The sequence below is a fragment of the Thamnophis elegans genome, chromosome 4 (genome assembly GCF_009769535.1).
Source record: "Thamnophis elegans isolate rThaEle1 chromosome 4, rThaEle1.pri, whole genome shotgun sequence".
Lineage (NCBI taxonomy): Eukaryota > Metazoa > Chordata > Lepidosauria > Squamata > Colubridae > Thamnophis > Thamnophis elegans.
In genome coordinates, this window is record NC_045544.1 from 131,060,159 (window position 1) to 131,075,714 (window position 15,556).

Consider the following 15,556-nt stretch of genomic DNA (forward strand, 5'->3'; position numbering starts at 1 on the left):
TGGAATGCATATGTTTGCCGGCCAGTTGGTCATTGTGCGCACTGGAGCACTGGAAACCAATTTGGTGGCGTGCGCATATCTGATTTTTGGCAATTTTTCAGGCAGTTTTCAGGCCATTTTTTGGGCCAAAAACGGCCCGGAAAACAGCCTGAAAGCCGCCCCAGAACAACCTGGTTTTTGGCTGTTTTTTGGGGCATTTTTCGGGCCGTTTTCCAGCACGGAGCCTGCGAAGACCAGCTGGCCAGCGCGCCAGAAACCTGAAAAGCAGCTGGTGATGGCACGTGTGCCCACAAAGAAGGCTCCGTGTGCCACCTCTGCAGCATGTGCTATAGATTCACCATCATGGCCCTATATCATCCTAGATATATGGCTGTCTAATCTCTTCAGTGTCACCTTCAGTGATGGAGTACCTACAACTTCTAAAGGCAAACCATCCCAGTGGTTAATTGTGTAGCCAACAAGAGAGAGACGGGAGTAATATGTTACGTCAAAGGCTCTCATTTAGTCAGAATAACAATAACAGAGTTGGAGGGGACCTTGGAAGTCTTCTAGTCCAACCCACTGCTCAAGTAGGAAACCCTATACCATTTCAGACAAATGGTTGTCCAATCTTCAAAAGTTTCAGTGAGGGAGCACCCACAACTTCTGGAGGCAAGTCATTCCGACGATTAATTGTCTTCGCTGTCAGAACATTTCTCCTTAATTCCAAGGTCTTTCTCTCCTTGATTAGTTTCCATCCATTGTTTTTTGTCCTGCATTTTTGGTGCTTTAGAAATAGGTTGATCCCCTCTTCTTTGTGGCAGCCCCTCAAATATTGGAACACTACATTCCTGGCCTCTCTATTCCCTTTTCACTAGGCTGGACAACCCAATTCCTGCTCACCATTCTTCATATGTTTTATCCTCCAGCCTACTAATCATCTTTGCTGCTCTTTTCTGCATTCTTTCAGGTTATCTACATCTTTTTAATGACCCAAACTTAACTTAAACAACAAGTAATCCGGTAAGAGGAAGAAAAGTTTAAAAAGAATATAAAGGCACTTACTAGGCAAGAAAGATATTCTACAGGGTGGGGCTTCTTTGGTGCATTTATTGTGGCATTTTAATCTGCAAAAGGGAAAAGACATATTAGGTACAAGCTAAGCTAAATTGTATGGGACGCTGTGGCTCGGTGGCTAAGATGCTGAGCTTGTCAATCCGAAACGTTGGCAGTTTGGCAGTTTGAATCCCTAGCGCCACATAACGGAGTGAGCTCCCGTTACTTGTCCCAACTTCTGCCAATCTAGCAGTTCGAAAGCATATAAAAATGCAAGTAGAAAAATAGGAACCATCTTTGGTGGGAAGGTAACAACATTCCGTGCATCTTCGGCATTTAGTCATGCTGGCCACAGGACCAGAGAGACATCTTCGGACAGCGCTGGCTCTTCGGTTTTGAAACGGAGATAAGCACCACCCCCTAGAGTCTGGAATGACTAGCACATATGTGCGAGGGGAACCTTTACCTTTACCTTAAGCTAAATTGTGGACAGAAAAAATACTCCCACTGCTTTTCTCAGGGGAAAGCAGGAGGCACCGATCAGAGTGTGAAAATGGGATTGGAAAGACCAAATTCAGCCACAGAACTTGGCTAGTAAAATTTATGGATATCCAAGGTCCTGCAGCTGTGTTAGATTTACATTCCCATTAAACCCAACTAGCATTAGCCTAGAGCGCCGCTGGAGGACCAGTAAATCCGAGTCAGACCGAGCACTCTTAAAAGCCTGCATCGGAGCATATCTATCGGCATTACGGACAGCAAAGAACAATCACATTGCCGCTCTGATTGTGTCCGCTGAGTCCCGCCCTGCCGCCTTGTTTAGGGTGACCCGCTCCCTTTTAAACACGAGGGTTGCGGGGAACCCTTTACAAGGTAGAGCAGAGGAATATGTCCAGTTCCTCGCGGACAAAGTTGCTCGGCTTCGGATGGACCTGGACTCCAATTGCGCAGAGCCAGCCGAGGTACCGGGGGAAGGTCTTGAACGACACCTCTGGACTGATTTTCAACCTGTTGCTCCTGATGAAGTGGACAAGGCCATGGGAGCGGTGAGTGCCTCCACATGTGTACTGGACCCGTGCCCCTCCTGGCTGGTCGCGAACAGCAGGGAGGTGACGCGGGGCTGGATCCAGGCGATGGTGAATGCCTCTCTTTGGGAGGGTTTCTTTCCACCGACATTGAAGGTAGCGGTGGTGAGACCCCTCCTGAAGAAGCCATCACTGGACCCAGCCAGTTTGAACAACTACCGTCCAGTCTCCAACCTCCCCTTTATTGGGAAGGTTGTTGAGAAAGTGGTGGCCTCGCAACTCCGGCGGTCTTTGGATGAAGCCGATTATCTAGACTCCTTTCAGTCTGGTTTCAGGCCTGGCTATAGCACGGAAACCGCTTTGGTCGCACTGACCGATGATCTCTGGAGAGCCAGGGATGGAGGTCATTCCTCCATCCTAGTGCTCCTTGACCTCTCAGCGGCCTTCGATACCATCGACCATGGTATCCTTCTGCGACGACTGCGAGAGGTGGGGGTGGGAGGCACCGTTTTTCGGTGGTTCTCCTCCTACCTCTCGGACAGGTCGCAGTCGGTGTTAGTTGAGGAGGAGAGGTCGACCCCTAGGCCCCTGAAATACGGGGTTCCTCAGGATTCGGTCCTGTCCCCCCTGCTATTTAATATCTACATGAAGCCACTGGGTGAGATCATTCGACGGCACGGGATAAAACACCATCAATATGCGGATGATACACAGTTGTATCTGTCCGCCCCGTGCCAACTCAGTGAAGATTTTGACATGATGTGCCAGTGCCTGGAGGCTGTTAGGGTCTGGATGGGGGTTAACAAGCTTGTACTCAATCCAGATAAGACCGAGTGGCTGTTGTGTTTTCCTCCCAAAAACTTGGTCAATATTCCATCACTCAGGCTGGGGGGTGAAAAACTACGCCCCTCAGACAGGGCTCGCAACTTGGGGGTCCTCCTGGATCCACAGCTGACTTTAGAACACCATTTGTCGGCTGTGACCAGGGGGGCATTTGCCCAGGTTCACCTGGTGCACCAGTTGCATCCCTACCTGGACCGGGAGGCACTCGCAACAGTCACTCACGCCCTCGTGACCTCAAGACTGGACTACTGCAATGCGCTCTACATGGGGCAGCCCTTGAAGAGTATTCAGAGACTTCAACTCGTCCAGAACGCAGCCGTGCGAGCGATCGTGGGTGCACCTCGGTACACCCATGTTACACCTATCCTCCACGAGCTGCACTGGTTACCGATCAGTCTCCGGATACGCTTCAAGGTGCTAGTCGTAACTTATAAAGCCCTTCATGGTATTGGATCTGGGTACTTGAGAGACCGCCTGCTGCCAATTACCTCCCACAGACCCATTAGATCTCACACGGTTGGCCTCCTCTGGGTGCCATCTACAAGCCAATGCCATCTGGCTATTACCCGGGGGAGGGCCTTCTCTGTGGCAGCTCTGGCCCTCTGGAACGAACTCCCCGCAGGGATTCGGACCCTCACCTCTCTCCAGGCCTTCCGAAAAGCCATCAAAACCTGGCTTTGCCGGCAGGCCTGGGGGTGATGAGTTCCCTCCCCTCTCGACATGTATGGTTGTGCGATTGTTGTCGACTTTTATTATTTGTATTTTGTCTTTTATGTTCCCCCTTATCCCCTTTGAATTGTTCGCTGCCCTGAGTCCTCCCGGAGAAGGGCGGCATACAAATAATAAAATACAAATACAAATACAAATACAAATCTCATCCAATGACTTTGTCATTAAATGGAAATCAAAATACTAGCCGCCCAGAGTCCCAAGGGAGTGGGCGGCATACAAATTGCATTAAACTAAACTAAACTAAACTAAACTAAACTTATTGTTGTGAACATAAGCCAGCATCCTAACTATTACATCATGCTGGAAGGTTTTTTGGTTGTTTTTTGAAGCCAGGGAAATGACAGCATCTAACTCAGTGTTTTTCAAACTCAGTCAGCCTCATGCTGGCTGGGGAATTCTGGGAGTTGAAATCCACACATAGTACTGTAAAGCTTAGAAAGTTTATTTTACTTTATTATCATTGCACCTCATACAATGAAATTAAATGCCATCTGCAGTGTACATCATACATAAGAGAACTATACAAATAAAAAGACACAGCCTTCACATTGTGAATTGAATTGAAAACCCCTGATACTTGCACTATGCAGTATTCTTATTTCCTGTATGACCATTTTCTTTTAAGGTACTCCAGAGGCACTTTCCATAGCAGAGACTTTATCTGAACTGATTAATGAGAGTAGTCATACAGTGATTCATTCACTTTTGACTCTTTTCTGGCAGAAAGACAGATATTATAATTACAGACTCCAGTCCTTTGCTTTTACCATTCAGGGTTGTTGTTTTTTAAAGCTTTTATTTTATTTTTTATTCTCTTACCAGGCTCCCACTTAGCAAAATATAAACTTTTGACTAAAGAAGAAAAAAATCGCTTGGGATTCTCCCCAAAACACCCATTAAGTTGCACACTCAACAAGTGACTGATCTTAGGACTCCGGCTGCTTTGTATTTTTCTTACTATCTCTGCTTACTCAGCCGGAGTAAGCTCACTGGACAATCAGCAGATTTTACACAGCAGTCCTTGTAATCAGCAGTTCTTCAGGGAATGATTTTTTTTCCCCTGCTCTGGAGCTGAGTGTGCAATCTTTAGAATATGCAGGTTCTCTACTCATTTCCCTCCTTCCTTTTCTGTTGAATTCCTGCTAGGGTTCTTTGCTTGCTTGCTGTGCTTTTATAGACTAGCTGATAACCGGGTATTTATTTATCCTCCCAACCCTCCTCCCATGAACGTCACCTCAATTTCTAATGTTGGATTTTCCCCCTTACCAGAGGGAGCCCCCTTGTGGAGTACTGTGAAGCCGTTACCCTGGCAACTCCTCAGCGCTGTATAGTAGAAGCCATTTTAAGGCACAACAGGCTGTAGCGTAACAGAATACCCTCCCGAGGGGTGTTAGGGGTGTCTTACCCCTCCCCCCCAACAGTATTTGTCTCCAGAGAGTAAGTCATCTGTGTACCAAGTTTAGTTGAAATTGCTCGAGACGTTCCAGAGTTATGCTGGAACATACACACATACAAACATATATATGGAGGGAGGGAGGGAGGGAGAGAGAGAGAGAGAGGAGGAGGAGGGAGGGAGGGAGAAGAGGAGGAGGAGGAGGAGGAGGAAGAAGAAGAAGAAGAAGAAGAAGAAGAAGAAGAAGAAGAAGAAGAAGAAGAAGAAGAAGAAGAAGAACAAGAACAACAAGAACAAGAACAAGAACAAGAACAAGAACAAGAACAAGAACAAGAACAAGAAGAACAACTACTACTTTCAACCACAAGGGGAATATCGTTATCACTGGCTTACCTGCAGTGTTTGCATTTTACTCCAAACATCATGCTTTTCTGACACACTTGGCACACCTGAGAGAGCCAGGATTTTGTCGAAAACCTGAATGAGAGGAAACAGAACACACCTATTGAAGATGACACTGGATTAAGGAAAGCAATATTATTGGTGAAAGACACACAGGCAAACTACAAGGCCACATATCAAAATAAAGGTAGTCCTCAACATACAACAGTTCATTTAGTGACTGTTCAAAGTTACAACAGCACTGAAAAAAAAGTGACTTATGACCGTTTTTCGCACTTATGATCTTTGTGCCACTGAGCCACCGTGTCCCTATTGTACGGTAGTTAGTCTTGGGTATATATCTTGCATGTTTGCATGCAAACTGAACAAGTCACTGAACAGCCTCTGTAATGCTTATCCTGGGTGCTTTCAGGAAGGAGTTTTAATGTCAAACTAACCAATCAAAGCTGTTGTTTTTTTTGGGTGGGGGTTTAGTTTGAGAGGCATCCAGGCAGCTTCCTCGGTTAAAGCAGGGCAATTAGGCAGAGTGTTGTTGGAATGTACCAACTCCTGCCACATCAACCTTAGGGGTTCCCTCCTCAAACAGAGGTGGGCTGCTCCCGGTTCGGCCGAACCGGTAGTGGTGGTGGCGGGAGGCTCTGCCTACCCACCCGGATGCTTCTGCGCATGCGCAGAAGCATCACGCGCAAGAGAGAGTGTGTGCGCACACAAGCGAACCGGTAGTAAAACGAGTACAAACCCACCACTGTCCCCAAAGTTTGTTGCAGACAACTCTACCCAGATGGCGCTGAGCATCCTCATCAACGTTGGAGTTGCGCGTTCAGCCATCTGAAAAACTTACCTGTGTGTTACAGACAGGCCGATATCTCTTCGTACCGCTTGTGGAGATCCCTGGGGTAAATCTAGGAAAATAAGATTTCAAAAAGTCGACATGTTAGTTGGCTCAAACGCCTTTTGTCAAATGGCCTGCAAGACAGACGGCATGTCAATTATGAAACGGATCTAGGCTACCACAGCTAACTTTTCATTTCTTAGCTTGCCATACTGTATGGGGTGGGATTGGGGGATGCTTGGAATGTCAGACTACATAATAACACCAGATCATCCTGTGGGAACCAAGGTCCTCTCAACAAGTGCTGGCCAGAAGGAGGAGGAAGGAGTTGCCAGGGAGATGCCAGAACACCTAATTGGATAATGTGACCTGTGACGAGGAGGGAGGGAGGACATCTATTCTTTAATTATACTAAAACCGCAGGAAACAGAGTTGGTTTTGCTTTCATGTGTGCCAAAATGATGGACTCAATAACACAGTTCTTTGAGAAGAAGTCTGATCGTCTTGGAGTGATGAGTTGGTTGGGTTCGTCAGTCAGAAACTTGACGCAGCCATTGAGATTGAAACAAAGGAGGCAGCTTTAGATGGCTCCTTTGGACTTTCTGGTACAAGTGGTCCTCGACTTAACGATTCATTTAGCAACCAATGGATCTTGCAACAGCACTGGAAAAAAAAAGACTTTTAACCAATGCTCAAAACTACGACTATCGCAGAATTCTCTCTGGTCACGTGATTAAAATTCAGGTGCTTGGCAATCAGCGTGGATTCATATGGTTGCAACATCTCAAGAGTCACGTGATCATCATTTGCGACCTTCCCAGCCGTCTTCCCAAAAAGCAAAGTCAATGTCGATTAATATTTGCTTAATGGATGCATGCTTCAATTAACAACTGCAATGATTCATTTAACAACCATTGAGGGGTGGGGGAAGCTCGTAAAATCAGGCACTTCACCGCCTTGCTTAGCAATGGAAATTCTGGTGCCAGCTGAGGTCGTAAGTTGAGGAGTACCTGTGCTCTATGTCAATCAACTAACTTTCTACTCAAGAAGAGCAGTTTTTGTTAGCCTAGTTCACACCCAGTCACAGCACACGAAGAGCTGCATTCCAGAAGGGGATGGGGATAGGATAGCAATAGCTACACCATGCTTCCCTGAAAACAAGACCTGGTCTTATTTTCTTTTCAGCCCCAAAATAAGCACCAGGTCTTACTTTCAGAGGATGTCTTACCCACTGACCTTAGGACCACCGCGGCCATGCCTCCCACGCCCTGACACCTGTCACTCCACTGCCTGATTTCTTCTGCGACTGCTCGCGGCCAGACGCCACAAGACTCGTTGCACTGGTGCCGCCACTCACAGCAAGCAGCTGCAGAAGAAGTTGGGCAGGTGTCAGGGCTTGGGAGGCTGGTGAGGGCGCATGGGGGCAGCTCCACCCACCATGCCACGCTAGCTCGATTTTTATGTCTATGCCTTGCAGTGGGCAGGGCTTAACCAGGCCTTATTTTTGGGATAGGGCTTATATTAGGTGCAGGAGTGAAAATCGGGGTACGGCTTGTTTTCGGCATAGGTCGTATTTTCAGGAAACACAGTAGCACTTAGACTTACCGTATTTTTCGGAGTATAAGGCGCACCTTTTCCCTCAAAAAGAGGCTGAAAATCTGGGTGCATCTTATACACTGAATACAGCATTTTTTTTTTTGCCTCCTGAAACCCCACCCTTTCACTAAAATGGCCATGCATAGCCTTTTAGGAGGCTTTCAGAGTGCTCCTGGGGGCTGGGGCAGGCAGAAATGAGCGAAAAATGGGCCGTTTTTTAATTTGCCTCTTCAACATCTTGGTGCATCTTATGTGCCGAAAAATACGGTATATACCCACCCATAATGGTTTACAGGTGCGTCTTATGTGCCGAAAAATACGGTATATACCGACCCATAATGGTTTACAGGATCCTCTTGGCAAGAGGGAGACAGGTTTTAAGTGATGAAGTAGGGGCCTTAAGCCTTTGCAAGGTTTTTAGCGCTATTTTGTGCTGGGAAAAATTCTGGGAGTTGAAATCTTCCCATCTTAAACTTGACTGAGTTGAGGTACATCCTACAAAGCTTCTAGCAGTTTCCCCCCCCCCCCCTTTCCCAACTCTAGGTGGCACCAAATTCTCATTTCTCAATGTCTTCTGCTACTGAATGTCTATTTCTCAACAGAATTTTGAATTACTTTTATTTTTTTAAAAAAAATATTGTTTTCCCAACAATGGCAGAGGGGACTGCCAGCCCAGTCAGTTGCTGGGAATGTAAGAGTAGCAAGCTCATTTTCCATAAATCCATGAGGTTGTTCAAATAACAAGCAAGTCTTTCCAGAAGCAGAAGAAACTAGAGGTTACTGTAGATTAAAATTAAAATAACAGACTAACGGAGTTGGAAGGTGTTCAATTTGCTAATGCAGGAACATGCTATGAATAGAGTGGAATGGAATGGAATAGAATAGAATATTCTCAAATGAATGTAGATCTTTAGGTGTTAAATAAAAAGAGAAGATACATTCTTGCTTACATACAATTTTGCATTGCATACAAGATACATGCAATGCATACATCTTAAAGCATAATTTTGTCACCTAAGGGCTAGATTGTTCAGCCCCTAGCCATATAAAGAAGGCTAATTTCACATACATCTGTGGTTGTGAGCTTACAATTTCATGGTTCAGAGTTTTGAAATGCTTCATAATGAGATTGAGGTTTGAGTTAGCAGCATTTTGGCAATTGTGTCTGATAGCGATTATGTAGTAATGCTGTTTGAGTGGCTGAGGAAATGAAGGAACTATACAAAGCAGTGTGTTGCTCAAGCTTGGGAACTTTAAGATATGGACCTCAGTTCCCAGGATGGCTCACTGGAGAATTCTGGGAGTTGAAATCCATTACCTTAACCTTCTCAAGGTTGAGAAACACTGTTATAAAAAAAGAAGAGCTTTGTGGGGGCAGGGGAGAATTCAAATATTTGACAGTCCAGATGCAAAGCTGTTGAGCATCCAGAATCTAACAGATTTAACAGATTAATAGTGTTGGAAGGGACCTTGTAGGTCATCTAGTCCAACCCCTGCACCGAAGCAGGAGACCCTACACTATTTCTGACAAATGGCAGTCCAGTCTCTCAGCTCCCACTGTGGCTGCTCCGACCCTCTGGAACGAGCTCCCCATGGAGATTCGAACCCTCACCACCCTCCAGGCCTTCCGCAAAGCCCTTAAAACCTGGCTGTTCCGACAGGCCTGGGGCTAAAAAGCTTTTGCCCCCCCCCCCTCGAATGGTATGGTTGTTGTGTGCTTTTAAATTGTGTATTGTTTTGTTTGTCTTTTTATCCCTTATTTGTATCCCCTTCCCTGACTTGGATTGTGAGCGGCCCTGAGTCCCCTCCGGGGAAAAGGGCAGCATATAAGTGCAATAAATTCAAATTCAATTCAATTCAATTCCCACAACTTCCAAAGGCAACTTCTGTTCCATTAGTTGATTGTTCTCACTGTCAGAAAGTTCCTCCTAATTTCTAGGTTGAATCTCTCCTTGATCAGTTTCCATCCATTATTCCTTGCCTGGCCTTCAGGTGCTTTGGAAAATAGCTTGACCCTCTCCTCTCTGTGGCAGCCCCTCCGATATTGGAAGACTGCTATCATGTCTCGCCTGGTCCTTCTCTTCACTAGACTAGCCTTGGCAAGTTCCTGCAAAAAGACCTACAAGGTCCCTTCCAATTCTGTTATTATTGTTATATAGGAGGCCTTTCATATGCTGCTGAACCACTATTTCCAGAAGCTTCAGCCACAGTCCTCAATTAACTATTAAGCAAGATAAGATTGGGCATTAAGGGAAGGGGGAAGGCACCCCGGAGTTATGTATTTATTAAACACATTGGCATGATCACCCAACTCACGCATGGTAACTCTGGGCAGCTTACAAACATCAAAATTCGACAATGTGAAAACCCATAAACTACCCAGCTCTGTTTTGATCTAATCTAATATTCTAAGACAAAGGTAACACTACCCAGCTGATTTTTGCTGATTTTTGAAGAATTAAGCAAGGTTGAAACTTCTTGTTTTTTAAAAGGAATGGGGAAAGGCACTGGCAAACCACATCCATATTCTTGCTAAGGAAACTGGCTGTTTCTGTGAAGTTATCAGGAGTTGTGAGGTAATTTTAGCTGTCAGCATCATTCCCAAGGACGTGGCATTGAAACTCTTGTTTTTCTCTTTATCTCTTTGATCCCTCTGTTCTCAAATTCTTTAAAACACTTGAGTTGTGGCTTTCTTGGTTGTTTGCTTGTAAACATTTCATGACCCAGTAGCAGTGGTGAAATTCAGCCGGTTCTATCCCGTTTGGGGCGAACCGGTAACGGCAGTGGTGGGAGGCTCCGCCCACCCACTCAGAAGTCATCCCCTCCCGTTTTTGACACTCTGCGCACAAGGTGGAGGACAGGTTTGGCCGAACTGGTAGTGGTTTTGTCGGCCTGGGTCACTGGAACCGGCAGCAACCCAGGCCTGCCATGCCCCCGAACCGGTTCTCAGGACGGCGCGACCATAGGCGCTGCCATCTTGTTTATCTGTTCTGCGAATGCACAGAACAATTTTAATGCGCGCAAACAAGCGAAACGGCAGTAGTGATCGCCAGAACTCACCCCTGCTCTGTACATGCGCAGAAGGGCCTGCGCATGTGCAGAAGGTGGTGCCCTCACATTTGTGAACAGGTAGCAAAGGTAAGTTGATTTCATCCCTGCCCAGTAGGTAGTATCTACACTCCCTCACACTGATAATGTAACCTAGTTGAGTCATGAAACATCTGCAAACAAACTACCAAGTTCAGAGAGCACCAAGAATGCCACGGTTCATCCCTGAGCTACAGATATCTACTGAAAAACGTGAGTAGCAATAGCAATAGCAGTTAGACTTATATACCGCTTCATAGGGCTTTCAGCCCTCTCTAAGCGGTTTACAGAGTCAGCATATGGCCCCCAACAATCTGGGTCCTCATTTCACCCACCTCGGAAGGATGGAAGGCTGAGTCAACCTTGAGCCGGTGAGATCTGAACCGCCGAACTGCAGATAACAGTCAGCTGAAGTGGATGCAGTACAGCACTCTAACCACTGCGCCACCTCGGCCTACCCAAAGACTTATCAGGCAGAAATGGAGTGAATATCCCCACAGCAGGCAGGACATAACTCTTATTTTCCAGAAACAGAGTTTTAGGAGTAAATTCCTATCATCAAAACTTTTTGGTAGCTGATTAAGTACAGGTAGTCCTTGACTTACAACAGTTCTTTGAGTGACCGTTCAAAGTTACAATGGCACTGAAAAAAATGACATGACCATTTTTCACACATGATCAAACTTCAGATGCTTGGCAACTGACTCATATTTATGACGATTGCAGTGTCCCGGGGCCATGGGATGACCATTTGCGACCTTCTGACAAGCAAAGTCCCATGGGGAAGCCAGATTCACTTAACAACCATGTTACTAAATTAATAACTGCAGTGATTCACTTAACAACTGTGGCAAGAAAAGTCATACAATGGGGCAAAACTCACTTAACAAATGTCTCACTTAGCAACGGGAATTTTCGGCTCAATTGTGGTTGAGGGCCCCCTGTATTTAGAGTTGGACTCCTGTAGCCTTTCAAAAATGCCCACTGTCTTTACAAAGAGGAATTGCTATCGATCACGGCGCAAATACAAATAAAACCTTCTTGGCTACCTATTGCACTAGGCCACGTGCAAAACGACTGCACTCCATCTACGAGGCCGATGTGAAATTCCCTTCCTCTCTAAAATGCACTTTGAAAACAATTTCCCTTTTATCAGCTTGAAAAGGGAAGCCTTGGGGGAAAAATAAGATACAAGAGAATGCCTTTGCTCGTCTCCAATTTTAGCCAAGCTTGAGTAGACAATCATCTGGTAGGAACATAGTAACTGGGTCATTTAATGTAAAGCAGGGATCTCCAAACTTTCCAGCATTGCGGGCTAGCGGCGGCTGGGGGTGGGTGGGTGAGATGAGATGGTTCTGTATAAGCACAAATGGAGTGTGAGGGCTCATTGCTGCCGTAAATAGAGCTTCCTGCACAAGTGTAAGCACTTGCTACTCTCAAAAATGGAGATTCCTGTGCAAACATGAATGCACCATGCAGGTCGCACAAATCAAGTTGCACTGTTTGCACAGCCTGGTTCCAAATGGGCCAACAGCCCGATACCAGGCCATGGCCCGGAGGTTGAGGATGTAAAGGCTCCCTCCACAATGTTCAACTTATATGTTCTCTAAACACCCTTCTAAGCCACCCATGCGGTGGCTCAGTGGCTAAGACGCTGAGCTTGTCCATCAGAAAGGTCAACAGTTCGGCAGTTCGAATCCCTAGCGCCGCACAACGGAGTGAGCCCCCATTACTTGTGCCAGCTTCTGCCAACCTAGCAGCTCGAAAGCATGTAAAAATGCAAGTAGAAAAAATAGGAACCACCTTTGGTGGGAAGGTAACAGCGTTCTATGCGCCTTTGGCGCTGAGTCATGCCAGCCACATGACCAAAGAGACGTCTTCAGACAGCGCTGGCTCTTCAGCTTTGAAGCGGAGATGAGCACCGCCCCCTAGAGTCGAGAATGAGTAGCACCCATGTGCGAGGGGAACCCCTACCTTTACCAAATACCCTTCGATAATTCGGTGAGTGCACTCACCCCATTTTTTTAGTGTTCCTAATTTGTTTTTTATTTCCCTACTGCTAAATTTTAGGTGAAGAATGGGGAAGAGGGATAGGGGGCTGTCCCCCCTCTCCCCGGATGGTTTCTGGGTAAAAGAAAGTAAGCACAGAGAAGGCGTAGCTGTAGCTCAATTCAAGCACTCCACTCTCTGTTATTCTATTTTCAGCACTGTCATAACTTCAAACTGTCTCTAAACAAATAGTCATAAATGGATGATTGCCTGTAAGCCAGTGTGATTTCCTCTCAGGTACAAAACTAATTGTTATTCACACTTGGCTCAGTGCTCAACCTTCTTGAATGATATTACTTCTCTGATAAAATTCTGAGATTTGCTTAACAATTGCATGATTTGCTGAATAACCACAGTCATTCGCTTAACAACTGTGGTGGGAAAAGGTGATCAAATCAGACATTGACCCACTTAATGATCGCCTTGATTAGCGACCATGTGGTCCCAATTGTGATTTTAAATTGAGTACTATTGTGCCTTTAAATTATTCTCTGAATGTAAATATACACATCTTCAAATTTCTTGGCTAGATTAACCGAAATAAAACCCAGGTTAACCAAACACAGTTACCATGCTCCAGACTTGCCAAAGCAAATAAACCAAGGTATGGTTTTATATCATGGCCTGGTCCACACAACATGCTAGATTCCCACAATACGTTGCATCACAAAGAACCCCACACCATCTCGGAGAGACTCAAGTTTAAACATGGGTATATCTTGATAATCATTGAAAGCAGAGGTAGTATTCAGCAGGTTCTGACCAGTTCTGGAGAACCAGTAGCAGAAAGTTTGAGTAGTTCAGAGAACCGGCAATTACCACCTCTGACTGGCCCCACCCCCATCTATTCTGGAACGATCTCCCCGTGGAGATTCGGACCCTCACCACCCTTCAGGCTTTCCGTAAAGCCGTTAAGACCTGGCTGTTCCAGCAGGCCTGGGGCTCCTGAGTTCCATCCCTACTCGAATTGGTGTGCTTGTTGAGACCTTTTAAACTGGCTCTGTATTGTTGTTTGTCTTTATTTTCTTTTTCCTTTTGTATTGTGTCCCTTCCCTCCCAGTTTGTTAGCCGCCCTGAGTCCCTCGGGAATAGGGCGGCATACAAGTTGAATAAACCTCTAAACCTCTATTCTCTGCCTCCCGAGTCCCAGCTGTTCGGAAGGAAATGGGAATTTTGCAGTATCCTTCCCCTGCCATGCCCACCAAGCCCTGCTCACCAAGCCATGTCACGCCCACCAAGCCATGCCCACTTAACCAGTAGTAAAAAAAATTGAATCCCACCACTGATTGAAAATATGAGAGAAGTGAGAATTCAGGGACTCAAACACTTTGCGGAAGTACTTTGTCAGCTTCCTTTCCTCCCCTTAATTTTTTAAAAAAACTTTCATTAAGAAACAGTTGGTCCTACTATTCCGAGGTCAACTTTCTGGGGAAGATCATTCTTTCTGCAGCCTTTTCACCCCCTCTGGAGCAGGAATAAAGTTTGCCAAAATAAAGCATCTCTTACCAAATCTAAAAAAGAAAGACACAAAAAGAAAGAAGGGATTAAAAGGTGAGTCGTAATCATGTATCAATCATGTTAACATACAAAAAACACTTTATAGTTGAGTCACACAATTGAATCACCCAACTCAGCATTGCCACATGACAACATCTCTGCAAGATTTCACAAGGAGATGTTTAGGGTTGAATCTGAGATTGTTTGCATGTCAGGGAGAACCTGGCAAATTTCTAAGCCTGTGTTTTTCAACCTTGCTGGCTGGGGAATTCTGGGAGTTGAAGTCCACACATCTCCAAGTGGCCGAGGTTGAGAAACACTGATCTAAGCAAAGCAATGAAAATACATATATATCAATGCTTCTTGTGCATATTTTTGTCTTCCAATCTAACCAGGGGTGAAATGCTCTGAAGTCTGCTACCAGTTCGCTTTGCTACTGGTTTGCTGCGCTGCGCACCGCAGGCGCACCGTAGGCGCTTACTGTGCAGCGTTGAAAAAGGAGGATTAAAAAGCCTTTTCTGAGTCTGCAAATGTAAGTAGAACAGCAGGGGGGGAACAACTGTGCAGTGAGATTTAGATTCACTAGATTTATATTCTAGCAAACATAAATCGCGCGGCACAGCTAATTGTCACATAGCTGATCAACGATCAACTAAAAAAAATGATACCGGTTCAGGCAAAGCGGTAGTTCCGATGATCAGCTGTGTGACAATCAGCTGTGGCGCGCTATTTCACCCCTGGCTTTAACCAATGGATTTTGAAGACAGGTAGTCCTCGGTTTACAACAGTTTGTTGTTACAATGTTGCTGGAAAAAAAGCACTTATGAGTTGTCCTGGTAGAAGTTATAAGCAACCAGCCGCCCTGGTGATCCCGTGACTGAGATTCAGATGCTTGGCAATGAGGGTTGCAGCAGGATCCTGTGGTAACGGGTTCGCAATTTGCAATTTTCCCAGCCAGCAAAGTCAAAGGGAAGCCAACAGGGAAAGTCATAAATCATGATAAGAGTGATAGCATTTTAATTTTATATACTGTCCCATAGCGCTTTATAGCATTCTCCAGGTGGT

At 45.7% G+C, this 15,556-nt stretch overlaps 1 protein-coding gene across 2 annotated transcripts in view; it reads right to left on the reverse strand.

Moving 5' to 3' along the window:
• LOC116508320 (kinase suppressor of Ras 1-like) overlaps positions 1-15,556 on the reverse strand; it is a 181,301-nt gene that overhangs the window by 40,792 nt on the left and 124,953 nt on the right. For both annotated transcript variants that reach the window (XM_032216890.1, XM_032216889.1), the window contains exons 5-8: positions 14,501-14,505; positions 6,272-6,332; positions 5,422-5,505; positions 1,045-1,106 (exon numbers count right to left, since the gene is read on the reverse strand). In XM_032216890.1, the coding sequence (XP_032072781.1) occupies positions 1,045-1,106; positions 5,422-5,505; positions 6,272-6,332; positions 14,501-14,505 (212 nt within the window). The remainder of the gene's footprint in view (positions 1-1,044; positions 1,107-5,421; positions 5,506-6,271; positions 6,333-14,500; positions 14,506-15,556) is intronic.